This window comes from Podarcis raffonei, chromosome 15 (assembly GCF_027172205.1).
Source record: "Podarcis raffonei isolate rPodRaf1 chromosome 15, rPodRaf1.pri, whole genome shotgun sequence".
Classification (NCBI taxonomy): domain Eukaryota; kingdom Metazoa; phylum Chordata; class Lepidosauria; order Squamata; family Lacertidae; genus Podarcis; species Podarcis raffonei.
The window spans coordinates 880,127-907,293 of NC_070616.1; the positions used below are offsets into that span (position 1 = coordinate 880,127).

The 27,167-nt window shown below is 54.3% G+C and overlaps 2 protein-coding genes across 14 annotated transcripts; one reads left to right on the forward strand and one right to left on the reverse strand.

The window, feature by feature from the left end:
• Positions 1-1,276: 1,276 nt before the first annotated feature.
• Positions 1,277-27,138, reverse strand: LOC128403084 (apoptosis-inducing factor 3-like). Of its 13 annotated transcripts, none has more exons than XM_053367710.1 (20): positions 27,050-27,138; positions 25,005-25,266; positions 11,444-11,513; positions 10,158-10,267; positions 9,962-10,071; positions 8,766-8,810; positions 8,541-8,622; positions 8,341-8,453; positions 6,796-6,882; positions 6,274-6,365; positions 5,963-6,093; positions 5,659-5,774; positions 5,233-5,304; positions 5,054-5,117; positions 4,235-4,311; positions 4,040-4,157; positions 3,598-3,696; positions 2,891-2,966; positions 1,958-2,062; positions 1,277-1,855 (listed from the first exon to the last, which is right to left on the reverse strand). In XM_053367710.1, the coding sequence occupies exons 3-20, from the start codon at positions 11,506-11,508 to the stop codon at positions 1,819-1,821; spliced, it is 1,599 nt and encodes a 532-aa protein (XP_053223685.1). In that variant the 5' UTR covers positions 11,509-11,513; positions 25,005-25,266; positions 27,050-27,138; the 3' UTR covers positions 1,277-1,818. The 13 variants fall into 13 exon arrangements, with proteins under 13 accessions (XP_053223685.1, XP_053223689.1, XP_053223686.1 ...); XM_053367714.1 differs by having other exon boundaries at positions 11,444-11,516; XM_053367711.1 differs by lacking the exon at positions 27,050-27,138 and adding an exon at positions 26,993-27,017.
• TLCD2 (TLC domain containing 2) lies at positions 17,387-24,985 on the forward strand. Its single transcript, XM_053367729.1, has 4 exons — positions 17,387-17,699; positions 17,794-17,876; positions 20,492-20,574; positions 22,930-24,985. Exons 1-4 carry the CDS (start codon positions 17,530-17,532, stop codon positions 23,296-23,298), a joined length of 705 nt encoding a protein of 234 aa, XP_053223704.1. The 5' UTR covers positions 17,387-17,529; the 3' UTR covers positions 23,299-24,985.
• Positions 27,139-27,167: the final 29 nt, after the last annotated feature.

Genomic DNA, 27,167 nt, shown 5'->3' on the forward strand with positions numbered 1-27,167 from the left:
CCCTCCCCAGGAAAGGAGACCCTGGTTGGGGCCTCTAGTCTGTTGGGGGAATTCCTCTGTGGAGCAGAGGGCCACAGAGGGTTGGCAAGCGAGGGCAGGTGGGCATCCAGCCACCTCCGACCCTCACAGATACTTTCGCCCACAAGTGCAGTTGTGTGGGGTGGGGGCCCCGGGGGCCCAGCAGTAGCGGAATGCAGAATGGGAGCCCCACCACCACAGCTTGGGGGGGAGGGGGCCTGGCCTTCCCACTGTATCTCCCATGGCTACCCTTAGCAGCTGAGACATAAGGGGGGGAATATTTGGCGTGAGGGGTGTCTCTGGCAGGGGAACAGGTGACAGGACAGGCTAGCCTCCCCCCCCCCCTTCTCAGCCAGGATCCTGTGTCAGTTTATTTGGTCCAGTTCTGCTTTACTGCTGGGAGCCTCTTCTAAGGGGATCTCTTGTCTGCTTTAGCCAAATGAACTTGGTCGGTGTTTTTAGAAAAGGTTATTGTGGGGGGGGGGGCAGGGTCCTTCCTACAGGTAAAAGAGAGACTCTCTCTCTTGCTGCAGAAGCAGGGCAACACCCCTCCCTCCTGCCTGGCCCTCAAAGGTCTGTCCTAGGAAGAACTCCCTGGAGTTTATACCTGGGACCTTCATTGCATGCAAAGCAGATGTTCTGAGCTGAGGGTTCTCTCCTTGGAAGCTGCCTGGCAGGGATTCAGCCTTTGCCCCACCAGAGTGCCCCCCAAGCTCCTTCCAGGGTACATGGGGGCACCCCTCCTGTGCAATACAGATGCCGGGCTGCTCTTTGGAGGTGTCTTTCCTCTCCTCCCTCCTTAAGATGGTTCTGTAGCAGAGGCTTCCCCACCCCCAAACTGGTCGTAGAATCATAGAGTTGGGAGGGATCCCCGAGGGTCATCTAGTCCAATCCCCTGCAATGCAACAAAATCTCACCTTCCCGCATGTCTTTCTGCCTGGAATGGCCCAACCCTGCCTGACACTTGCCTGACTGGTGATGCAGCTGAGAAACTGGGGAGCGGGGGGGGGGGCAGGGCCTGCCTTGGGCCGCTTTCCTCTCTGTCCTGGTCCCAGGGAACCTCCAGTCAATGAGGAAGTGAGCCGGCCAGAGCGCAACCAGAGCTGGGGCAAGAGCACCCTCTGCTGGCCAAGAGTGGAACTCCCTGCCTCTCGCCATCTGAGGAGGTGGGGGCTTAGTGGGGGCGTCTGTCTGTCAAATTTCCTTAAGGGGGATCAACATGCAAAAATCCTATTACATTAAAGGCTCTCACCTGGAGTTCTTTTGGACAAACTGTTTATGAACACTGCTACAGTTAATTCAGAACAAAAGTGGCAAAGCCCTTCATCATATCAGAACAAATATTACATTTTGCAAGACCTACTAGGCAGCTGCCTCCTCTCCACAGAATCTAGTGTTGTCTGCACAGGCCGGCAGATGTTCTGCAGGGGTCTGAGCAGAACCCCTCCCTGGAGATGATGCTGATGCTCCACCTGTGAGCTGCTGCAGCCCCTTCTCTCCCCCCCCCAAAAAAAAACACGGCATGGGGGCCCTGCTTGGAAGGAGGGTGGGACATCTGGAGGCAGCTCCGCTCAAGCACTTTTTCCTGGTCTTCAACACTAGCAGAGAGGAAAGCTTAGATCGGAATTTCAAAAGTTTGTGAGAAACCTAAAGCTAACGTGAGTTTTAGGAATTCTTTTAGGCGAAAATTAGAAGCTTCAGTGCCTGTTAGGATCAAATCCAGCCTCTTTTTTCTCAGCAGGGCTAGGAGCCTCATGGCCTCTCCCTGGCCCCGATCCTAGCATGGGGTGGGGAGAGAGGTTAGGCCTTCTCTGGTGGGGCTTCTTCATTCATCGCCCTGAAAGGAAACAAGATGGCTGGGGTCACCGAAACAGAGGAAGCGTGGCCCTGGTGGGGGTCAGCACCTGTGTTGGGGGGGGGAACCCCTGACGCAACTTACTCTGCCTCATCCTTGGTGATGATCTTCCCCGAGTACAGGACCTCAGCCACCATGGCCACCATGGGGTCAAAGTTCAGGCTGGCCACTGCAGTCACAATGCCATCCCTGCGCAAGGAAGAGAGGGGGCTGGGTCAGGATCTTTCCCATCAGCCCCTGCTGCCTGTCCTGTCTTTAAGGAGAGATTCTGAGGAATGAACCTGGGACTTGCCAGCAGCAATGTCCCCCCGCCCCCAATGACGGGTGCCACTCTGACAAGCCCCTGCCCTGCCCCCCCCCCAGAGCAGAATGAGTCCTGCATGATTCCTGCATCGCAGGGGGTTGGCCGAGATGTCTCTTGGGATATTTCCAGTTCTAGGTTTCTATCTGCAGAGGTGCTCTTTCTGAAACTGTCACTGACCAACAACATTTAGGGGACCCCCCCTTGCTGTCTCCCCTTCCATGCAATAGGAGTTAGAATGTACATCAGCCTGAGGGGTGGGGTGGGGGAGAAAAGGGATCTATCTGCCCCTGCCTTAAGACAGTTTGGAGCGTCACCAGCATTAACGCTCTATCCTTAACCCCCACCCAAAGAAAATGCTGTTTTATCGATCAGAAAATGCTATATTGTCGATTTAGAAATAATACGATATGCCTTATGCTGTAATTCTGATGTTCAGCTTATTTTTTAGGTTCCGTTTTGCTGACCGAATTTCATAAATTGCAGTTGTTTTACTGATTATTAATTAAATGGTTTGTGCTGTACTTGTTCTGTTCTGTTATTGTTGTTCATTGTTTTGTGAGCCACTTTGGGTTTCATCTGAATGGAAAGCAGCACAGAAATGCAAACAATCCAATCCAAAGCTTCTCTGCAGCGCTGGGAATGGGGGCGTCTGCACTGGCAACTGGGGCCCCTGCTCGCCGCCCCCCCAGGACCAAGCGGAGCTCTTGACTCACCTGATGTAGAAGATGAGGAACTTCTCCTGGCTCAGATCTCCCTTGAGCACCGTCTCGGTGTAGCCCATCCCGCAGCCTGTCAGGCAAGAGGGCAGCAAAGTTTTGGGATCCAACAGGATAGTTGGCAGGGAGCTGGCAGAGGACTGAGACCCCTCCTGGACAAGAGGCTCAAAGCTCTAGGATGGCATTCTCTAAGTGGTTTATGCAGATATTATGTTTTTATATTTTGCTGGAATCTGCCCAGAGCGGCTGGGAAAACCCAGCCAGATGGGTGGGGTATAAATAAGAAAATTACTATTATATTTCATAAAATTCATACAGCACTAGACTAAAAAAACCCAGACAAACTGCCAAGTGGATTTACTAAAAGATAAAAACGAGGAAATGAAGAAAAAAATGCGGCAGTGCTTTAAAACATACAAAAGTTAAAATGTTAAAACAGGTTAAAAATCACCTCTACTCTCTAAGCACCTGGACAAGCTTGTCTAAACAAGAATGCTTTTAGCAGGTGCCAAAATGAGTACAGCGAAGGCTCCCGCTTGATATCAACAGGCAGGGAGTTCCAAAGTGTAGGCGCTGCCACACTAAATGACTGGGTTCTTACAGATGTAGGGCTGGGATTATGGGGCACCGCCAGTTGGTTGGCTCCTCTGCCTCCTGGCGGCTTTGGGGCAGGAGGCTGGTGTGTGCCCCATCCCCTCGCCTACCTGCGTAACGGATGCTCTTGGCCTGCAGCTTGGTCCAGAAGAAAGGCACCGTGTGCAGCTTCTCCTGCCTCTGCAGCATGTTGAGGGCAGCCACGCGGCCTGTGGGGAGAGAAGGAGAAGTGGGGAACAGCCCTCAGAGGAAGGATGGAGGGGGGGCTGTGCTCAGTCCCCTAGGGATCACTCTGAGGACACAGCGACTGAGCAGGGACAGCTGCCCCCACCCCTTTCTGGCTTTTCTTACGCTCCGCCTGTCTGCCCCTTCTTCAAGAAAGCAATCCTCTATTCTCTGCGGTCAGTAAGGACTAGAAACCTGATGTTTCTTTAAGAAGAAACACATGCAAGCTCTAGGCTCCGGGCAATTAATTCTGCAAACGGTGTATTTGGGCTGAGGGGACTGCCCTGAGGGGTGCGCACGTTCCTTCCCCACTCCTGCAGTGCCTACCGTGGGCTTGGGCGATTTGCCAGTGGCAGATGTCAATGTTTTTCCCTCCGAGCAGAGCCACGGGGAAGGAGGCCACGTCCCCAGCAGCGAAGACAGAGGGGGCGCTGGTCCGCATGAACTGAGGGGGCAAAGGAGATGGTGGTCAGAGATGGGGAGGGGACAGAGGGAGGGGGGTCCTCTGCATCTTCCACCTACCAAATCCACGACGACGGCACCTCTGCGGTCCAGCACAATGGAGCTGTCCTGAAGGAAGCTGGAATTGGGGGTCACTCCTGGGGGGTGAGAGGGGGGGAGTGAGGTGGTGGCCATGCCCAGCTGGCACTAAAGTGCTTTGCCCTGGCCTCTAGCCTGGCATTGCTGAAGCCCTGGCCTGATCCCTCCTTGCCAAGCCATGTGACTTACAAATTATTTTCTCTCTCTCTCTGTGTGTGTGCTTATTTATTTGCTTGTTTGAGGGGAACACTAAGCTCCCCCTTTCAGAGCAAGATTGTGACCCTGCTGGCATGATATGCTAGAAATCATTGTAGCTAAAATAGCAAAGGATATGTAGTAATAATAATAATTTAGTATTTATGCCCCGCCCATCTAGCTGGGTTTCCCCAGCTACTCTGGGCGGCTTCCAACCAAACATTAAAAACAACACAGCATCAAACATTAAAAACTTCCCTAAACAGGGAAGTTCAGTTGTCTTTTAAAAGTAAAATAGTTGCTTATTGCCTTGACATCTGCTGTACCACTGAAGACATTTTTATTATTCTGTGCCGAGATATTATTCTTGAAAAATAAATAGAAACATACAGAGAAAGAAAGAAAAATCATTCCAGTTCTGCAATGGGTGGGTGGCAAGAGCACCGAACCTTGTTGCCAGAGAGTGCAAAGAGCTTCCAGCTTTTTTGGGTGTGGGGGGAGGAGAAAACACCACCATCCCTGTATGTGGGGTACAGAGCCTGGGCTTCCTGCCCTGCTACTCACGGGGGACAGCACTCCTCCATACAGCCCAACCCTTCGACTCACCTATTCCCACCACCACCACATCTGTGAGGATCACCTGCCCGCTGCTCAGAAGGACCTGCGTGACCTGGGGGTAGGGAAGGAAGAGGAGGAAGGCAGCTGTGATTTGAGGACCTGCCAAGCCCTCAGCCTCCCACTTTTGTGGGCGCTGAGCTCAGCCCCTGCCCCCCCCCCGAACAGACCTTTCCTCCTTCGCCTTGCAGCTCTGTCACCTCTGCCTGCAGGTGGAACTTCACTCCCTGCACCTGAAGCATCTGCAGAGGTGGAAGGAGAGACAGGTGTTGGCCTTGGAGCGCCCAGGGAGGGCAGGCAGCCTGCACCTTCTTCTCCTGGGTTGCAGCTACTACACTGGGGTGCTCTGGGAGGGCGTCACAGGTGCCAGAAAATGCCCACAAGAAATTACCCCCACCTTCTACTTCTCTTTCCAAGAGGTCGCCCCATAACCCAGCCTGGAGCTGTACCAAGACCACCTCCTAGCCCAGCCTCGGGGGTGGGGGGAGGAAGGTCCAATCCACCATCAGAGCATGCCAAGCAGGCACTCTGGCCCTGAGCGCCCCCCCCTCTTCCCTCTCTAGAAATCCCTCTGGCTCCATGCCTGGGCTGCTCACCTTCATGGCCACGTGGCCCACCTGGCAGCCCAGGGCTGCTTGGTAGGGGCACTCTGCCCTCTCAATCACCTCGATGCAAGCGGCTTTGCCCACGAGGCTGGCGGCCACTTCCATGCCTGCAAGAAGGAGAGGAGGTGCCTCACTCGGGGGGTGCAGGGGGGAGAGGCCAGCTGCGTCTCTTTGCTCCTAGGCACCTGCTTTGCAGAAGGTTCCTTGGAGCCAGGCTCCTGCAGCTGCTCTGTCCCTGCCTTCCCCCCTGCTGCTTGCCGGGCCCACCCAAAGTGAGCGCGCCTGGTTTCCATACCGATGAAGGACGCTCCCACAATCGCCACCCTCTTGCCCGTTGCCAAGCGCAAGATCCGGCTGGAATCTTCAGGGGTGAGGAGGACGCAGACGTTCTGGAGGTTGGCGCCTGGGCACTGGAGGCGCCTGGGGCTGAAACGGGGGCAAGAGGAGAGGGGGCTGAGCAGGATGGCTTGGCTTATGGTAGGGGCAGCGTTCAAAACTCCCATTGTTCTAGGCACGTTTTGCGACAGGGAATTTCAGTAGCACGAGCAGTTTCTGAGCTCTGGGCGCAATACTGGACCCTTGTGCCTGGGAGGGGGCAGCGCCTACCTGCTGCCCGTGGCAATCAGCAGGTGGTCGTAGGTCTGCCAGGTCCCGTCACTGAACTCTGCCCTTTTGCCATCCAGGTCCAGAGACGCCACCTGCAGCCGGGCCAAAGAGAGGACCCGAAGTGGGACTGTGATGGAGGGGTGGGGGATAGGCAGAGTTCTAGAGCAGTAGAGTTGGAAGGGACCCCAAGAGTCATCTAGTCCACCCCCATGAACTAAATCTGCCCTTAACATCCTCCTCCATTTGACCACAGTCCTTAAATGGCCTGGGGAAGAGCTTGGGCTTTAAGAAAAGCCTCATCCTGCAGGACAAGGGTCAACACTGCTAGCTCCTCCTCATCCTGCCTTTCTGTTTGTCCTTTCCATTGTTCTGAAATGGGGGCACCCCATTTTGCATGGCATGAGACCCCCTCCTTATGCAAAGGTGCAGGGGTTTGTGTGGCATCATCCATGTTAGTGGGGGGGGGTCTCATTTCAGTGTCCTAATCTTCCCCCTCCCCTCACAGGTGGCAACACCACTCACCTCTTTCTCCATCCAGACTTCGATGCTGTGACCATCCAGGAAGCTCTGAGGCCGCAGGTAGATGTCTGTTGCTTTGACACCCAGTGCCTATGAACAGCAAAGGAAGGAGACCTGCTTTATACCAGTGTTATTTTTGTTGTTTTATATTTATAAAAGCAGAGACATCACCTTGCCAACAAAGGTCCGTATAGTTAAAGCCATGGTTTTCCCAGTAGTGATGTATGGAAGTGAGAGCTGGACCATAAAGAAGGCTGATCGCCAAAGAATGGATGCTTTTGAATTCTGGTGCTGGAGGAGACTCTTGAGAGTCCCATGGACTGCAAGAAGATCCAACCTCTCCATTCTGAAGGAAATCAGCCCTGAGTGCTCACTGGAAGGACAGATCCTGAAGCTGAGGCTCCAAGACTTTGGCCACCTCATGAGAAGAGAAGACTCCCTGGAAAAGACCCTGATGTTGGGAAAGATGGAGGGCACAAGGAGAAGGGGACGACAGAGGGTGAGATTGGTGGGACAGTGTTCTCGAAGCGACCAGCATGAGTTTGACCAAACTGCAGGAGGCAGTGGAAAACAGGAGTGCCTGGTGTGCTCTAGTCCATGGGGTCACGAAGAGTCAGACACAACTAAACGACTAAACAACATTTATTTATACTCTGCCTTTCCCCCTGACATGGAATCAAGGCAGCTTACAGCTAAAAACACTGGGGGAAAACAATAATTTTAAAACTCTTAATTTTAGTTTTTTTCATTTAATTAATTCTAAACTATAGAATTAAAACTATACCTTTCGATGGATCTATATAATCTATTAAAAGATACAAATTACTGCAATAAAAACTTCACAGCACCAGCCCTTTCATTAAAAAGCAACCAAAGGACTTCAGCTGCTGGTGGAAAGACAGCAAAGAGGGAGCCTGTCTGACTTCAATAGGCAGGGAGTTCCAAAGCTGCCTGGGAGAAGACACCTTTGAAGACTGGGAGCACCCAGCTCATCTCTCCCCAGCCCAGCAGTCTTCTAAAGCAGGGGACCTAAAAAGTGGTGGGGTTCCTGCTAAAGGGCAGTATAAAAATGCCATTATGTGGCACAGGGGGTGCCCATCCTTTTGGGCAAGTGGGCACAGGTAGTGCCTTGGGCACCAGCCACAAAACGGCTGCCATGCAGAATGTGGCATCGTACATCATCAAACGACTGTCATGCCCACCCTGCACCCGGGCAACCTTATGCCTACCCAGGGAAGGCCAGTGCTTCCTGCTGGTCCTGGATGGGCAGATCCCACCATACTGATCCTCTGCGCAAGGAAAAATGGTGAAGGCAGCCACACCACCCTCTCAGTTCTCAGCAATCACTTCAAAGGTGCCTCCACCTCTTGCCCCGTAACTTTCCTTCTACGGAAGCTAGAGACATCCTCATTGTAAAAAACGAAAGCTGAAAGTCTGAAAACCTTGGGTGATCCCTGGTGTAATGAATGAGGGGCAAAGAGACTTCCCACCCTCAGTGTTTTCAGGTATTATGAGCCCCACTGCTCATGCCCCAGGCCCCCCAGAGACCTTGCTCAGCTTCGTCTTGTCGTAGGGCAGGTGGTTCTCCCGGGTCACCATGACGATTCTGCCAGTAAAGCCCTCCTGGCGAAGGATCTCGGCACAAGTCAGGGCTGCGGGGCCTAGGGAGGAGATGGCAGCCTGGTGAGCAGTGATGACTCTTTGGCACTCTGGGTGATGCCCCCCAGCCTTGGCCCTCCTGGACTCACCTGCCCCCAGGAGCAGTGCCGTCTGGCTGTTGAGCGGGTTCCGTTTGCTCATGGGCTTCACCCTGTGGCTGCTCTCCAGGTCCTGCCGGAAAGTGGGGGGGGGCAGGTGGGGAGAAGAAGGGTGTGAGCCTGGGCTGTGGCTGGGCAGGAGGAAGGACAGGCAGCCAACACCATGGCCCCCCGACATCCAGCCTTGAGAAGGGGAGGGGAGTCAGAGCTCCTTACCTTAATCTTGGCCGTGACGTACACATGCCCACCGTCCACAGTCACCTGCGGAGACCCAAAGGATACTGACTGGAGCTTGGACAGCAGAGGGTTAATGGGGCTGCAAATATCCCTTGATGCTCTGTAGGAAGTGGGCACAGACATCTTTTGGTGGCTCTCTAACTCCCCCCACCCTGCACCAAGGAAAATAGGAGGTAACTGAGGGCGTGGGGTGTCTCTGGGGCAGGAAGCCAGGAGGAGAGCAGGAACTTTTCAAGGGAGACCCAGAGAGAGACGAGGTTTCTGGGGAGCCACCTCCCTCTGGGGATCTGGTGGGGAGCAGTGCACTTTGGGTGTGTGAAGCTGTGCCTGCCAGCTCCACCTGTGCTCAGCCTGTATACTGGTAAGTGAATGCAATTGCCATAAAATGCTCATAAGTCTCCTGTGACTTTTCCTTCCAGAGGAAATCAAAGCCCAGGCGAGTCCTGCATTTGTGGGACTTCTCACCCCCAAGGGAGGTAAGTGGGGCCACGTGGAGCCATCCTCATTCCCACTGCAGCATTTGTGGACTGGCCTCCCTCTACTGAGGCTGACCAAAGGCCAGGATTCCGGCTGCCACAGGCATTAAAACACACACTGATTTATATGCTCATTTTGGCGCCTTCACAGCTGACTCAGTTGAGGCTGACTTTGGTTGTGGCCACCAAAGGCAGCTTATAGCCGTAATAATTCACATGGCACAACTGAGTCAGAGCCTTGGTCTATTGAGCTTAGTATCCTCTACTCTGACCTGCAGCAATGGCTCTCTGGGATTTCTGGCAAGGAATCTAAACCTCTCCTGGGGTTGAACGGGCCTGAAGAAGTCACCCCTTCCACAGCCTGCCTAAGGGCCTTGAGAGAAGGCGGCAAGCCAGCCGCTCTCGAAAGGGAGCACCACAAGCTCCGGTGCCACAGGCGAAAAGGCCCCGCCATCTGTCCGAAGGGGCAACAAGATAAGCAGCAGGGCCTGGGCGGTGAGGCTGTCCTTCCAAGATCCTGGCCCTGAATTGGGCATGCGGTGGAGCACAGGCACCCTTAGCAGCCCCTTCCACCCAGGAAGGAAGCTGCGCAGCAGGACCACAGCGGAGGCCTCCCCCTCCCTCTCAGGATGAAAAAGGCCCCTTGGCTCTCTGTGCAAGGAAGCCCCAGCAGATGGGGCAGTCAGAATCAGAGCGCACCTTGAAGGATGTGAGGCAGTCCAGGGTGGGGTATTCCTCAATGTCCCCCGTCTTGAGGCTGAAGCAAGCCCCGTGCCAGGGGCAGCGGATCCGTCCCTGTCCCAAGTAGCCTGCAATTCAGAAGGAGAGACCAGCTGAGCAGGAGAGAGAGAAACAGGCAGGGAGGAAGAGAGATGGGAGAGAGGCACTCCCTTACCTTTGCTGAGGGGGGCTCCGGCATGGGTGCACCTGCTCCCCAGAGCGCTGAACTGCAGGTGGTCCCTCACGAGCAACACCGGGTGCCCAGCCACCTCCACCTCTCGCATCCTGCAAGTGGAAGGGAGACAGGTGGCCCTTGAGAAGCAGAGGCTCCTTCTCCCTCCAGAAGCCTATTTTTGGGAGAGTTCGGTGATGCTCTCCAGAGGAGTTTCCTAGGAACTGGACTCCCCCACCCCACACATCCAAGGGAGCCAGGGACTCCAGGGTTTAGGGTCCAAAGGAGTCCGGCAGGCAGGGATTGTCCTGCTGCCAGTTGCCCTCCCCCCCCCTTGTCCAATCTCCTGCCTCCACAACAGTGAAGGCCAGAGGACCAGGACAGATGCTCCAATCTCTTTGTTGACTCAGAGCTCCAAATGCACCAGGTCTGCAGGGTGGATGATTCTGCACCGTTTGCAAATGACAGCATGTCTAGCTTGCTGTGAAACGAGCTAATGTGAAAGCAGGAAAAGAAGCCTTTGCTGAACCTGAGCTGCCAGACAACTCTGCAAGGCCTTGGAGACATGTGCAGATGGGTGGGGAGGCTTGTATAAGACCCGAGCAGGAATTATGCAAAGGCCTTTGCATAACATGCAGGCTCATAGCATGCCGCCTGGCTCAGCTCCTGTTCTGGGCAGCCCAATGGCTTAAGAAACCGTAATGGAAAAGAAAGCAGCCCATGCACACGGCCAGGATACTTATATTGTAAAAGTGGGAAGGGAGGAGGGAACTTGGCAGCCTTAAAAATGTGTCCTCCCCCCCCCCATCCAGATACTCTGCAGGTCTATAAAAGGGCAGAACTGGGAGGGGCTGGGTAGCCAAGCAGAAACAGGAGGAAGAGGAGGCAGAAGTTGGTAGCAGGAGGGCTGGGTGAGGGGAGCGGGGAAGGAAGGAAGGAAGTCTTCCTTCGGGAGAGGGAGGGGGGGGAGAGAGAGAGAGAGAGAACGCTTCCCTGTGTGTGTATCTATATCTGGATCTATATATATCTGGATCAGCCCACAGCTTTCAAAGACTAGACAGATCCATGCAGGAAGGAGAAGTCAATCATTGGCTATTAGCCTCAGGAGCTCCATGTGGAACCTCCAGGGACAGAGGCAGTCTATCTCTCAGCAGCTGGGGAGAAGCGGCAGGAAAGGGCTGTTCCCTCCGTGTCTTGCTTGGTGGTCTTCCATGGTGGCACTGCTTCTGTTCATAGAGCCAAAACAAAGGCAGCAATGCTTTTACAGCTTCCCTGCCATCTATACTCACTCTCCGTCATACATGTCGTCCACCTGGCAGACCTGCTGTGTGACCACGGTGTCTCCCCCTTCCATGGCTCCTGCTGGAGGCCCAGAAGAAACAAGGTCAGGCAGAGAACACAAGGACAGACCCTCCCTCCCTGAGCAGCCTCTCTTGTCTGCCCCCCGCCCGGGGACCTCTCTCAGCAGAATGAGCGGTGAGATGTGTGGGTGGAAGCACCCAAATCCACCCAGGCCACACCCCAGTTCATTAAGTCTGCATTAACATTGCCCAGCTGCACACTCCAGGCAGTGAGTTCCACAAGGCAGGACTCAGTCAGAAGGAAAGGGAGCGAAGCTTGCTTTTTTTCCTGACATCAAAGACATTACATGAAACATTATCTCTGACAATGATGATACCAGATTCCCTCATGTTGCGTTTGTAAAAGAAGAGAGCCCAGGGTGAATCAACACCTAATTCCTTGCTGGCAATGCAGAGAAAGCACTCCGCACACTCTCAGAGGCACTCTCTTCTTTATTAGCACACACTATCCTTTCAGCTGCCAAGCACCTCAGCAGTTTCTGATAACACCCAGCTGACAGCCCTGAGTTGAGAGGGGGGCTCAGCTCCGTGGCAGAGCTCACTGTTCCGCATGCAGAAGACCCCAGGCCAGCCCCAGGAAGTGTCTCCTGCTGAGAAATGACCCAGCAGCTGGTGATGGCGAGGCAGGCCCAGTCCTCCTTTGCCTGGGACCAGAGACAGAGGCTGCCTGGCAGAGGGAGGCAGGCCAAGTAGAGAGGAGGGTTGGGCAGACCTCCCTCTTGTGGGACCTCTGATTAGGACCCCCAAGCTCTACCAATCAGAGTCAGGTGCAAGAGACAGGCAGCTATGGCATGGGAGAGACAGAGAGGGCAGGGGAGCCTCCAAGCACTTCTGAGCTAAGGGCCTTTGTTCTCAGTGGCAGAACCGTTTAATTTAATTTTATAAAATGTATACACGACTTTGTAAAAACCAAACAAACCTCAGAACAGTTAACAAACAGAATATGATGTGACCTCACAGCCCTCTCCCATAAATCCGCTTTGAGCTTGGCTTCTTCTTACAATCAAGCAGTCTACTTTTCATGAAATAAGCATGACATAGGGACAAAGCCCCACTCCTGATCAGCATCTCTCGCCCTCCCAATTCAGGAGCCTAACTTAGCACACCCAATGCTGTTCCCCTCTTTCATTTTACTGCAGGGCAGTTGGGAGCCCCTCACCCCAGCTTCTCTCCTCCCGGATCCTGGGGTGCCTCTTTCCCAGGGTCACCTCCCTCAGTGCTCTCACTCAGCCACAGCTGGAGCGGCCAGTGTCTTTCTACATCTCAGGCACCTTCTGGCGTGCTGCTTGTGTGTGGGAAGGCAAGAGGACGTGCCTGGGGGAGGGAAGCCACTGGGCCGGAAGAGGCAGAACCAGGTGCTTCGAGTGCCATCTATTTATTTTGTGTGAAAATTATTCCTGGGCCTTCAATGGCAGCTCATCAAATACAACTTTTTATCAAGGGACCCTTTCCCTGACACAGAAACAAATGGCACCATGAGAGTTTGCCAGCCTGGTGCCCAATGCATGTTTTGGACTACAACTCCCATCAGCCCCTAGGTCAGCACCACTGGATAGGCTAACGATTGGGCTTGGATTGGAGGGACCTGGGTTCAAGTGTCTATCCATTGACTGGAGAACCTTCAGCCAGCCTCTCTCTCTCTCTCTCTCTCTCAGCCTACCTCACAGGAGCGTTGTGAGGGTTCAATGGCTGCTGTTACAAGACAGAGAACCAGTGCATAGGAACATAGGAAGCTGCCTTATACCAAGTCAGACCATTGGCCCATCTTGCTCAATAGTGTCTCCAATGACTGGCAGCTGCTCTCCAGGGCTTCAGGCAGGGGGTCTCTCCCAGCCCCACCTGGAAATGCCATTGGGGATTGAACCTGGGACCTTCTGCTTGCAAGGCGACATTCCACCCCTGAGTACTTGGGATGCTGCCTTCTAACAACCGGCCTGGGATTGTGGCAGGCAGGGAAAGGTCTTCCTCATTGTCAGAGACCCTTCCAGCAGAGCACAGGGAAACATCGGTGGCTGCCCTCCAGATCCCCTCAGCAGCCTCCTCACCCCTAGCTATGCGCCCAGGCTGGCTGCGGAGAGCCCAGCAGGCAAGGCCAGGGAGGAAGCAGCAGCCTCCCAAAGGCAAGACGGGTTCTCTGTCCCCAGGGGGGAAATCAGATGCTGGCCACCCTTCAGACTTGGAGGGAAGCCCCATCCCTTGTACCTCCTTCAGCCTGTGCTGCCAGGGAGGTGGCCTGTGGCAGTGCCAGCGAGGAAAAGCAAGTACTCACGGCCTTGGATTCGGTTTCCCTGGAGCTCAGCTGATCCGCCTGTGGCTCCCTCCCTCCCGGCTTCTCCTGGGAGAGAAGGTGGGTGTGAAGAGAGGCAGCCGGCCTGCTTCAACCAGTTCCTCCTCTCACCTCCTGCCTCCAATGCACAGCTCCTCCACGGCTGTTGCTCTGCTGGAAACTGGGGCCCCCAGGGACACCCCTGTTGCTCCGGAGGGCTGAGACCTGGAGAGGAGCTTCTGGATCTCCTTAATCAAGGTGTCAGAAAGGGAGTGTGCAGACTGCCCGTGGGGTAATGAGCAGCTGGGCCTGGGTGTGGCAGAGGCTTGGCAACTCCTACATCACATGCAATGAGGCAGGAGTTGCTCCATCCATTTCAGGACTGTCTACGCTGACAGAAAGAGAGCCATTCCTCGCCCTCCCAGGAGATGCCACTGGGGACTGAGCCCAGGCCTTCTGCATGCCAAGCAGGTGCTCTGCCCCTGAGCTACGAGGACCCTTCCCAAAGCCAGCCCAGCCAAGGAGATTCTTCTTGGACTTGCAGCCTCAATCCTCTTCCTCTCCAAGTTGGGGGAGGCGAACAGTAATACTCGAGCCCAGGCTGTTGGGGCCTAACTGCAAACCATCTCTCCGCTGCCCCTACAATCTTTGGAACTCCCTGCCTATTGACACCGGGCAGGTGCCTTCGCTGCACTCTTTTCGGCACCTGCTAGAAGTGCTTTTGCTTCGACAAGCCTACCCAGATATTTGGAAAGTTGATGTGAGTTTTGATCCATTTTTAATCCCTTGTTATTTTAGCTTTTCAAATTGCTTAACTTATTGCTGCTATATTTTCTTAGTAATAATTTCATTGTTTTATCTCTTCTGTAAACCAGCTTTGAGGTGTTTTGGTTTTTTAAATAATCAAGTGGCAGATAAATTTTATGAAACAACCAGCAAAACTTTCATTTGTATAGACCAGCAGATGTGAAGAAGGTGGACAGGCCTGTCTGATGGAGGATGTGGAGGGGACCCAGCAGGCAGATAGGAAGATGGGCAAGATCCTGCTCTCTGGTGAGAACAGCCTCTGAGTCAGCAGGAAAAAGGGAGAGGCAAGTCCTGGGCAGAGGAGCAAAGATGCAACAGGTGAGTCCCCTTTATTAGGACTCAGAAAGAGTGCAGAGCCAAGTTTGCAAGTCTGGTGTTGCAACAGGGACCTGAGAGTGACTTGACCGGCTCTGGTATCGCTTGGAGAAGCACAAGAGTGTGCATAAAATTAGCGTTGCCAGAGGCTGGGTGTCAATTTAGAAAGAAAGGCATAGCTTAATAAACATTGGCAGAAAATTTCTGGCACGGCCTCCCCTACAAGTTGCAGAGTAAGTGATGGGGGGGGGGGAGGAACCCAAGAGAAAGCATGGCCATGGGGCAAAGCAATAGCAGAGGATGGCACCCAAGACAACGGAATGAGTTTGCTGTGTCAGTGGACAAAGATTAGGCAGGCATTCTCTGGAAGGCTCTTAGCCTTAGGAATGTAGGAAGTTGCTTTCTACCTCAGAAGATTGATCAGGGCCTCAGACAGGGATTCCTTCCCCAGCCCTTCCTGGAGATGCTCTCTGAGAGTGATCTGGGGAACTTCTGCATGCAAAGCAGATGCTCTGTCACTATGTTCTGGCCCTCTGACCCTTGGCCAAGCCTGTGGGGAAGAGCGCATACTCAAAGTGTGCCCTCCCACTTTCTCATATGCACACACAGGCTGGTAGCATCCCCACTATTTGATGACTGGAGAAAGGTAGATCTGATTGCCCTTAAGAGCACTGGGCTCTCCCACCCCAGGCTTAGTGCTGGTTTTATTTCTCCTTTTTCACCTTTTCTTCTGCCACCAACATTGTCTAAGTCTGGGAGAGGGCAGACAAATTTGCCTGTTTTCCCCTCCCTTTTGTCCCCAAACAGAGCGTTCTGCGCTGGCTGGGAGTGATGGGGGTTGTGGTCCAAAGCATGTGGCGGATTGGCACCAGATTGGCATGATTGGCAGAATAGCAACGCTTCCCACGCAGTTTGGTGCCTGAGGGAATTTACATGCGCCTTTGCTCAGTCAAAACAACACAGATTTTTCTCAATCTGCTACAGGCTGTAAAAGGTAAAGGTAAAGGTACCCCTGCCCGTACGGGCCAGTCTTGACAGACTCTAGGGTTGTGCGCCCATCTCACTCAAGAGGCCGGGGGCCAGCGCTGTCCGGAGACACTTCCGGGTCACATGGCCAGCGTGACAAAGCTGCATCTGGCGAGCCAGAGCCGCACACGGATACGCCGTTTACCTTCCCGCCAGTAAGCGGTCCCTATTTATCTACTTGCACCCGGGGGTGCTTTCGAACTGCTAGGTTGGCAGGCGCTGGGACCGAACGACGGGAGCGCACCCTGCCGAGGGGATTCGAACCGCCGACCTTTCGATCGGCAAGCCCTAGGCGCTGAATGGGCATTATGTCCTGAGGTCTGTTAATTTCAAGGTATCTACTCTTAGATGGGAGTGAGAGATTTTACTTTCTTGGGCTCCATGATCACTGCAGATGGTGACAGCAGTCACAAAATTAAAAGATGCCTGCTTCTTGGGAGGAAAGCAATGACAAACCTAGACAGCATCTTAAAAACTAGAGACATCACCTTGCCAACAAAGGTCCGTATAGTTAAAGCTATGGTTTTCCCAGTAGTGATGTATGGAAGTGAGAGCTGGACCATAAAGAAGGCTGATCGCCGAAGAATGGATGCTTTTGAATTCTGGTGCTGGAGGAGACTCTTGAGAGTCCCATGGACTGCAAGAAGATCGAACCTCTCTATTCTGAAGGAAATCAGCCTGGAGTGCCCACTGGAAGGACAGATCCTCAAGCTGAGGCTCCAAGACTTTGGCCACCTCATGAGAAGAGAAGACTCCCTGGAAAAGATCCTGATGCTGGGAAAGATGGAGGGCACAAGGAGAAGGGGACGACAGAGGAGGAGATGGTGGGACAGTGTTCTCAAAGCTACCAGCATGAGTTTGACCAAACTGCGGGAGGCAGTGGAAAACAGGAGTGCCTGGCGTGCTCTGGTCCAGGGGGTCACGAAGAGTCGGACATGACCAAACGACTAAACAACAACACTCTTAGATGGAGAGAAGGAGCTATATCTACAAATTAGAGATGAATATTATTATGTTGGTAGGTTGTTAAGCATTTTCAAAATGACTAGGTGGGCAGACCCCTCCCCGGGTCCCCTTTTCCCCCTCGCTGACCCTGCCCATTCCTAACCGGTTGGGTCCTTGCTGGCGAGGAAGGGGACGCCGGAGGACCCCACCACGGCATCCAACGCGGCTGGCGCTGCTGCTCCAGGGCGTGCCTCCCTGCCTCAGTTTCCCCGCTGGAAAGGGATCCCCGCGTAGTCCTGCCGCTGCCCAGCTGCGCTTTGCTTCTTGGGGGCGACGAGCCCCGCGCAGCCCTCCCGTTGCTTTGCCGGGAACCGGACCCTACAGGACCATTCGCTGCGGCCGCGTCACTTCTGCCGCCGCTGATCCCGCCCGCAGCGCCCCCTCCCGTCCCGTCGGGGCGTGCCCGTCGCCACGGAGACGGGCTGGCCGAGGAGCCAATGGGAGGCGCGCCCGGGGGCCCGCTTCGTCCGGCGGCTCCTGCTGCTGCTGCTGCGCCCGGGCGCCAAGGGAGCTGGAGGCGCCGCCGTCGGGGGCAGTTCTCTGGGGCGCGGCCGGGCGAGATCGGCGGGGCTCGCGGCCCGCGGGCAGCCCCTCGATGGATCTGCTGGTCCTGGGGGGGTCGGTGGTCGCCTTCCGGCTGCTCAACGGCGGCCTGGAGCGCCTCGTGCCGCCGCCGCCCTCGGCGCAGCGCAACCGCTGGAAGTGGCGGAACATTTGGACCTCCCTGGCGCACAGTCTGCTGAGCGGCTCGTGGGCGCTGCTCGGGTGAGTCGGGGCGCCGAGAGAAACGGGGCGGAGTTGGGGGGAAACGGAACACCGCGCGCTCAGGGGTCTGACGGCTCTCTCTCTCCTTTTCCAGCTTCTACTTCCACCCGCAGATGGCGGAGGACCTCATCGACACCCACTTGCCCGCCGCGCACCACCTGCTGGGGATCTCCGTGGGTGAGTGGCCGCCAGGAGTGGCGGCAGCAGCAGGAGGAGGGGGCCCCGCCTGCAGCCGACCCCCGCTCCTCCTAAGCGCTGACCATAAAAGGCGGGCGGGCGGGCGGGAGTGTGTGAAGCCGCACCCGGTGGGCACAGTGGTTGGCACTCTGTGCGCACCCAGAGACACTTTGCCCACGATTCCCCGGTCCCAGAGCTGATGTGGGATTGAAAATGGGCCCTGGAAGCTGAACACAGCACTCTGGAGCCAAGGAAGCCACAGAAGGACATGTGTGGGAAAGATTGCCTCGGTGCCCCCAGAGCCTTCCCTTTCAATGGCTGCTCTGCTTGCCTGCCTTTGACCCCTGGGGCTGCAGCCTCAGCAGCTGACCCACGGGGCGGGAAGCGGCTGGTGCCAGGCTATCTCCTGGGTGCGCCTCTCGCCACTTCCCTCTGGCAGGCACGTGACCCAGGGGCAAACAAACGAGCCCATTCTCATCCCTTGCTGCTGCCGCCACAGCAAATTCCTCTCCGCAGAGTTCAGCCTCGCTGCCCACCCCCAAGAGACAGAGAATCATTGAAGTGCATGCAAAGCCCCCCTTGGGCCACTCCCCAGCCTCAGCCCATGCAGCAGATCCGTTTCAGAGCTATGCCTGGCTATGTCTCCCCACCACTGACAGGATATAGCATGGTAAGCGTCCTCTAGATAGCAGGGAAACGGGGAAAGTCACTGGGACATTTGCTTTGGTTTACATCCCACAACAGAAGCCTGCAAAGCAAGGCACAGAGGTGGCAAGCCTCCCCAGCGGTTCAGTGGTAGACTGCCTCTGACCCTGGAGGTTCAGCGCAACACTCTTGAGCACATAGCCAGTGAGTGACTTCTCACTCCTCCTTTTCAAACCAGGCTGCAGCACCACACCTGACTGCAGGTCCCTGAGGATGGGGCCTGGGAGAGACGCGAGTGGCCCAAGGGGCTTGGGGGGGGGGAGGCCTTCCAGAGCTGGGCCACATGGCCTCTTTCTCTCCCCACACTCCGGTCTTTTGCTCCAACAGACATTCTTCCGGATCAGGAGAGAGCAGGGCACCCACCTGGGGCAATTAGATTCCTGGAAGTGGAGATGCCCCACCCAGCACTTTGAGATTTGTTTGCCAGATACTCTTGAGGCCGGGGAAGCCACGAGGAGGAAAAGGAACGCTTCTCATGTGACTTTTAAAATAGCTGGCGGGGTGTGTGGTGGCGGTTGTTATTCCAAGTCCGAGAGTCCTAGCCAAAGGGACATGGAAATGCCTTGCGGTTGCCAGCCTTGCCGAGACTGCTGCCTTCCCCTATTGGCAAAAAAACTCATTTTATTTTTTGGCTGTGTGTCTTCACCTGCCTTGATCCCTCTGGGGGCACTCAGGACTGGGCTCTTGGCACTCGTGCCCATGTCGACGGGGAGGAGGACGTCTCGGTGAACAATTTGGGGGCCTGGAGGGGTTTCATCTTCTTAGCATTTGACAGAAGTGGGTGGAGAATCCTGTGTTTCCATAGATCATTTATTTGATGCATGGGATTCTGTCTCAAAACATGCCCAAAGCAGCTTAGGAAGATCACCTTTAAAGCAACATATAAGCACAGCAGCCGGCAGTTAAAATTATGCCACAATCAGAGACTCGGTTTTCGTAAATTATAACTAAAGGCTGTAAGAGCAGGCAGGTCCAATCTATCAGAGTGGATCCCTTGTGTGAGTGATCCTGCAGGCTCTGCTGGTGGGGTTTGTCCTTGAGCTGTGAGAGGGCTGGGGCAGCTATGGCTTCAACCTGGATCATGAGCTTAAATCCCAGGACTCAGTCACAGAATACAGGCGAGAGCGCCTCTGAACCTGTGCAGGGGCTGAGGCAGTATTCAGGTGGCATGGTGCAACTGCCGGTTGATCATGCTCATCAGGACAGCGTTTGCCAGCCTGGCCGGGGCTGACGAATGTTAAGACATCTGGAGGGCACCAGGTTGGTGAAGTCTGCTTGAGGAAAGTGGCTTTGAGCTGCCAGCCCCCGGGACAGGCTGCTGGGATCAGAGGCTGTCACCTTGGAGAGGAGAAGGGGAAGCGAGAGGCCTTCTCTAGGCTTGTCCTGAAGAGGCCCTGTTGTTGTTGTTTTTACAAGGGGGACAAAGGGCAAGGCCGGGAGCTTTTGAGGAAACGGCATTGTCAGGGAAACGTGGGCAAACAACCCTTGCCAGCCTCGTTCCCTGCCTCTGGCCCTGAATGGAGACGTTAGAACTAGGAGGGGGGGATCTTTATCTGTCGGGTTAGAGGGGGAAACGCCCAGGCATCTGCTTGCCTGGGGAGCTGAAGAGACAGGCAGGGCCATCTTCCCCTCCCTGTATGCATGTTCTTAGCATGGGCTGAATCTGACCGCTGCAAACTAAGCAGTCAGAGGTGGGGTAGGGTGGAAGGAGTCTGGAGCCAGGATTTGGAGACTTTTTTCCAGCCTCTTCAGCATCTTCATAATTTAATCTGTGGAAAGTTTAACACAGGCCAGTCCTCGGAGGAGCACGAGGCCAAGCTCTGCACACTCCCCCCCTCTTTGGTCTGGTGTGTGTGTGTGTGTGTGAAGGGGCCTGGCTGCTAACGCTTTCTTTTCTGTTCCTCCCTCAGGCTATTTCGTGCAGGACTTCGTCGACATGATGTATCACCAGAAGATCCAGCAGTGCTGGGAACTGCTCTTCCATCACTCTGTGGTGAGTTCTGGGAGCACCTCTCCCCGACATGCAGTGGGAAGGGATTCTTCCTCCTCGCTTTATCTGCACAACAACCCTGTGAGGCTGGCAGAGAAAAGTAGATAAGAGGAGTTTCCTCCCTCCCCTGTCTCATAACACTAGAACTCCTGGCCATCCCGTGAAGCTGAACGTTGAAAGATTCAGAAAGGATAAAGAAAAGCCTTCCTCACGAACCACACTCACTCCTACAGCAGGCAGGGATGGCCAACTTGGGTGGCTTTAAAAGAGGATTAAAGAAATTCATGGAAGGGGAGAGGGCTGTCGATGGCTGTGCTCTGCCTTCCGCATTCAGAGCGTTCCTGAATGCCAGTTGCTGGAAAACACAGGGAGGGCGAGTTGCTCTTGTGCTTGAGTGCTGCTAGCAGGCATCCTTGTGGGGCACCTGATCCAGCAGGCACTTTGGTTCTGATGCTAGGCGGGGATTGTCAGCAACCGCCCTGTCCCTGAGCGTGTTTTATAATGATGTCTGTGCAGCTTACATAAAGAGAAGCTGACCTGTGCCTCCTTGGAGCTGGGCAGGGCAGGGCGTGCCATGCTTGGCTGCTCTCCAACAATGGTCTCTGGCAGCTCAGCTTCTTGGCGCAGCCCTTGGCTCAGGCCACTCGACAAGGGCCAGGGGCTGTGGGGTCAGGCAAGCTGATACATGCAGGGCTTGACTGCATGTGCTGGGTGGTCTCATTCCCCATTCAGACCCTGTTACTAGGAAAACGTGCTTCCTGCTCCTCCCGGTCCCTTTGCAAGTGGGCAAAGTTTGAAGTGGGGGGTGTGGCATGAGCGCATGGTAAGTAATCTAGGAGCAGCTGGGGGGGGGGCAGGGGGTAGAGAAGGCAAGGAAAGGAGCCTTCGTAAGGCTTTGCCCCAGTTTTCAGTCCCAAGGCAGTTCAGCCTCACAGCAGGTAAGGTGGTGGTGAAGGCAGGAGTGTCTCTGCACATGCAGACAACCTTTCGGCCCACGCTGATTAAGCTGCCTGCCTGGAGTATGTTGGGGGGCAGTGTGCACACCCTCCAGGCAGGCACCTCTCCTCACTGGGCTTCCATCCTTCTGGTGGCTTTCCAGCCCATGAGAAGCTGCTGCCAGATGGGTCAAAAGGCCATTTAAATAATACATCTAATTCAGGCAGAGACAAAGCTTAATCCCCAGGGGGCAGCTAATCCCATTAGGGCCTGTGCTGAGGACAGCACTGCTGGGAAGAGCTAGAGGACCCCCCCACAAAGAATGGATCTCCTACACCCCCCCATTAAGAGAGGGGGATCTTGGCAGCTCCCCCTTCCTTCCTCTGCAGTCCTACCCAATCCACTGAGGTTTACAGAGGAGTCGGAGTCTGTCTGCTGTGTGATCCCAAGATCCTCCTCCCTCTCCCTGCCTCCCTCAGGTGCTGAGCTGTCTGGCTGCTTCTCCTCTTGCTGGCTACTAGAATTTTTTTGGACAAGGCCCCACTGCTTTTAACAGCTGCAAGACAGGTAGAAATTCAACAGGTGATGTAGGCACCACTGCCACATCTCCATGCAAGGGGAAAGCCATGTTTTTGCTTTGCTTGCAGCTGTTAAAACCTCCTTATAAAAAACCTGAAGATTCAAACTGTTTTAGCTGGTGCCTGGCTTTGCTCTCCCCACTCCCTGTCCCTTCGGCCTCATGTGTCTCAGATTGGAAGCCTATGGGCAGAGACTGTCTTACTTTAATTGACTGTAGGTAAGCTGCTGTGGGTGCCCTTTAGCCTGATACAAATCCTGTAAATTAAATAAATCCACCGCAGCACCCTTGACTGGCATTGACCTAGTCACAGGCACTCACCCTCTCCCCCAGCCAGAAGTGCCCTGCCTTCCTTCCTCACCCAGTGGATTCAGCCTCAACCCCGAAGCTGCTCCCCAAAGTCTTCGTTGTAGGAAAATGATGTGACATGAAATTGGCTGGGGCTGATCCGCTCTCAGGCTCTCCAGGCTGGCCGTCTTCAGTTGCTGCAGATGGAGAGGAAGGGGCATAACTGCGTGGACACCTGTCTTACATGCAGAAGGCGCCAGGCTCAATCCCCAATGGCAGCCTCTGCAGTTTACAAGGGTCAGGAAGCTGGCGAACAGGCTCTCTGCCTGAGAGTCTGGTGACCCGCTGCCAGTCTGAGCAGGCAATCCTGGGCTAGGTGGACAGAGAGTGTGAAGGAAAGGGCGTAGACTGTCTGCTTTGCATGGAGGATGCACTCTCCAATGGCAGTCTCTCCAGTTAACAGCTGGAGTGGGAGAGACCTTTTCCTCAGCCAGAGACCCTTCAGAGATGGTGCTGGCTTCCTAACAGCCACTGCTCCCATCTTGCCTCTCTCCCAGGTGATCCTCTGCTTCGGCTTTGCCTTCCTGGTCCACCGCTTTGTGGGCTTCGCCATGGTGGCCCTGCTGGTGGAGATCAACTCCATCTTCCTGCACCTGCGGACGATCCTGTTGATGGCTGGCTTGGCCCACACCACCTCCTACCGCTTGACCAGCCTGCTCAACCTGGGCACTTACGTGGTCTTCCGCATCACCACCCTGGCTTGGATGACCCGCTGGCTGGTGCTCAACCGGGAGAACATACCGCCCAACACCTACACCCTCAGCACGGTGGGCATGGCCGTCATGACCCCCATGAACATTGTCCTTTTCTACCGCCTGCTCCGCAACGACTTCCTCACCTCCAGCCGGCGTGAGAAGGAAAAGTGACCACCCCTGGCTCCTCCCTCCTCAACAGCTGGCTGTACAGGCCACAGGGAGGGGGAGAGCAAGTCAGCAGGACAGGAGAGGAGAGCCAGAGGGTGGTCTTCAACATCTGCTTTCCAGGTTGCAACTGCCCCTCCAGCTGGATCATGGAAAGGCCACCGCAGCCACAGCTGCAACCACATGGCAGGAAGAAGCTGCTCGTGGAGAGTCTCTTGGGACAGTGTTTGGGGGCCCTCTGGTTAGCTGGGGAGGGGTCTTGGCAGCGGTCAAGGAATGTGGGCTAGCGGGAGAAGTAGCCAAGGATGTAACGTCTCCCTGCAGGGAGGGAGCTGGTTGAAATGACTTGGCCCTCACAACTGTCTGTGCTCTGACCGTTGTTTTTGGCACCTGCCTGCCCCCCTGGCAGGGTGGGAGTTTCACTGCATCAGAGCTCCAGAAGGCAAGACCCCTTTCCGAACACCAACACCTGAGATCCAGGCCAGAGCAAGTGGCAGGATGCTAGGATCCCTCCCTTCTCCCTCACCCCTCTGTCTTGTTGCCTCCTGGCCCTTCTCTGCCTGCACATGGAAGCAGGATTGCCCTGGCCTCTCTTTCTCTCTGCAGAATATTTATCTCCTTGAAGAGCCTGTATGTGATCTGCCCTTTCATGCCATGCTCAGCTGAGCCTCTCAGTAACTAACAGTCTGTAGGTGCATTCTCTGCAGGCAGGCGTGGGGGAGTGCCAGTTGGGAATTGTCCTCTTACTATTCTCTCTTTTGAAGAGTTGTAAGCAAATCCCACTCTCCTCACCTCTCTCCAGGCTAAGCCAGAGATGCTGCCATGGCCAAGTTCTGCCCCTGCTGGCCACCTAGATTAATCCAAGGCACCCCTGTGCCAGGGGACAGCACCACCTGGTTGTAATGGATGCTGAGGGCCAGGATCTTTTAACACTGCTAAGAGCCAAACGGCTTCCTCTGAGGCCTCAATATTGTGTAAACCATATTGAGGTGGAAAACCTATGGCATGCGTGCCAGAGGACGCACTCAGAGCCCTCTCTGTGGGTATGTGCGCCATTGTCCCAGCAGGGCCGTAGCTAGGGGGTGAAACTGGTGCTCCAGCACTGCAGGGGGCTCCTGGCCGCTTCCAGCATGGTCCCAGCACTGCTAGGGCACCATTTTCACCCTCGGGGCCGCGCTGGGGGGAGGAGGAGAGGAGGGCTCGTGCTGGGAAACTGCTGGCCTGTCCAGGCCTCGACTTTTGATGCGCCAGGGCCTCCCGCCAGTTTGTTGTTCCTACTCAGGAGTAAGCCGCCTTGAGTTCGGCAAGGTTAGACAAATTATCAGCATGTGTACAACAGCAAAAATCACATTAATTGTTCAAAAGCATGCCAAATGCAAACTTTTACCTTTCAAAAAAAAAAGTTGTTTGTATCATTGAAAGCACTGTTATTGTGGGGGTTTCTTAAGACAAAATATGTTAATGTATGAGTTGTTTTTTCTAAACTAAAACCTCAGTATTCAGGTTAAATTGCCGTGTTGGCACTTTGCGATAAATAAGTGGGTTTTGGGTTGCAGTTTGGGTACTCGGTGTCTAAAAAGATCGCCATCACTGGTGTAGACAATAAGGGAGAATGCACTTACAAGAATCTTATTCTAACAAGGTGTATGAATATGTTTGCACAAAAGTAACAGAAATAAAAGGATAAAGTGAATGCTGGTGCTCGGTCTTACCTGGCAGGAGGGAGGTTCCTTGGCGGCAGTGGGGATGGAGGCTCCAAGTGGCCCTGAAGGTGGGGCTGGGGGAACCCAAAGCTGTGTTGCTGCTCAGGCCAGCGTCATGGTTGTCCTGTAACACTGACCTTACAGGATGGATATGCCACTGTCCTCAGGAGTTTGATCAGGTTTACAGATGGACAAGATGGCAGACCCCACGAAGTAGTCACACTCCGAAAGATAGCTTTCTGAATTCAGAGGCCTTCCAACACGGCAAGAGCTGTAGGAAGCCCCATGAAATGTCACAGAAGAGCAAGCTTTTGAGTGTTTCTGAACCCTTCATTGGGCTGGGATGGAGGATTCAGAAAGGCCCCCCTGTTCCCCAAAAGTAGAGCATAATGAAGTTGCCCCAGAAATTTGTAACAATTATTGAAATGGAACACAGGAGGCACCTTCTCCAGGTAAAGCTGGTCCTGTGCACTAAGTGTTGGGGCCTTTCCTCTGGAGACAACCTTGTGTGCGTCTCCTGAACAGGGTTCGATGGAGCTTAGCCCCAGGCAAGTGTGTCTACAACAGGGCTAGGGAACTGGTGGCCTTCCAAGTGGTGCAGGACTCCCACATCCCATCAGCATCACCCAGTAAGAACCATGGCTAGGGTTTATAGGGACTGGAGTCCAGCTGCATCTGAAGGGCCACAGGCTCCCCGTTCTCCTGCTAGAGGATATCCAGTAAAACTTAAGGGCAGTAGATTTTGGACAAGCAGGACATACTTAATACATCAGCCACTTACACGCCAAGCATGTAAGGCACATTATTTGACCCTTTCAAGAATCCTGGAAACCATTTACCTCTCACAGCTACAATTCCCAGCACCCTTGAACTACAGTTCCTAGGATTCTTGGGGGAGGGGGAAATGGGCTAAAAATGGGCACCCCTCCCCCTCATGTACGGCCAGTAGCCAGACCGTGGGGGGGGGGTGAGAGCAGGAGGGGCCCTGAAGCACCTGGAAGGCCATCACCAACACACACGTTCCTGTAGCCCCAGGGAAACAGGGTGGCAGCCTCAGCAATTGTAGGAGACACCCAGGGCTCACAGGATAGAGAAGCCATAGTGGCTCCCCATACATAGATACATTTGAAATATCTTAAATTGAAATTGTTATTATGAGGGAGAATCATTACTATAGTACTGTTAAGGCTAGTAGTGGCTGCTGTATTTTTTAAAAGTAAAGGTAAAGGGACCCCTGACCATTAGGTCCAGTCGTGGCCAACTCTGGGGTTGTGGCGCTCATCTCCCTTTACTGGCCGAGGGAGCCAGTGTACAGCTTCTGGGTCATGTGGCCAGCAGGACTAAGCCGCTTCTGGCGAACCAGAGCAGCGCACGGAAACGCCGTTTACCTTTCCACCGGAGCGATACCTATTTATCTACTTGCACTTTGATGCGCTTTCAAACTGCTGTTATAATTATTACCGTACTGTTTAGGTTAATAAGTGCCCGGAAGCTGTACGCCGGCTCCCTCAGCCAATAAAGTGAGACGAGTGCTGCAACCCCAGAGTCGGACATGACTGGACCTAATGGTCAGGGGTCCCTTTACCTTTTTTTATTGTTTTTATAATTTTTAATTTTAAACGTTTCAAGGGATGAGTCATTACTACTGTTTAGGTTAATAATGGCTAATATATATAAATATATAAAAATGTTACTACCTATTCCAACTTAATATTACTATTATACGGGTGAATTCTTACTATTAAGGTTCTAAATGGCTGTGTATGTTACATAAATACAGGCCATTGAGAACCTCCAGGCAAGGCAAATGTTTCTTGTCACGAGAGCGAATCAGTTGCTCTTTTGCCGGCGAGGGAAGACTTTCCTGGGGGCGCCTATATTCGCCCCCCCGGCCCCGCCTGACGCATTTAATTCTCCCCGCCCCCTCACCTATTTTCGAGGGGGGAGGAAGAGGGTGGTTTCTACGTAAATGAAATAATAATAATAATAATAATAACTGGGGCGCGTAACCGACACCCTCGCGCGCGCCCTTTCTCTCTCCCGCTCTCACTAACCGGAAGTTCTGCTCGTGCCTTCCGGAGCGACGCTGGAGAAGACCTTTCCACTCGGCGCCGCCGATTGGACCCATTCCGCGTCCGTCTCCCGCTGCCGACAGTTGATTGGCTTCAACGG

Coding starts and splice junctions, on each gene's coding strand:
- TLCD2 (XM_053367729.1), top strand. CDS start 17,530: ATGGATCTGCTGGTCCTGGGGGGGTCGGTGGTCGCCTTCCGGCTGCTC. Junction 17,877..20,491: donor CCTGCTGGGGATCTCCGTGG/GTGAGTGGCCGC, acceptor TTCCTCCCTCAG/GCTATTTCGTGCAGGACTTC. Junction 20,575..22,929: donor TGCTCTTCCATCACTCTGTG/GTGAGTTCTGGG, acceptor CCTCTCTCCCAG/GTGATCCTCTGCTTCGGCTT.
- LOC128403084 (XM_053367705.1), bottom strand. CDS start 22,593: ATGCCCCTTCCTCTCCATCTGCAGCAACTGAAGACGGCCAGCCTGGAG. Junction 5,775..5,962: donor TGTGGGAGCGTCCTTCATCG/GTATGGAAACCA, acceptor TCCTTCTTGCAG/GCATGGAAGTGGCCGCCAGC. Junction 2,967..3,597: donor CAAGAGCATCCGTTACGCAG/GTAGGCGAGGGG, acceptor CTTGCCTGACAG/GCTGCGGGATGGGCTACACC.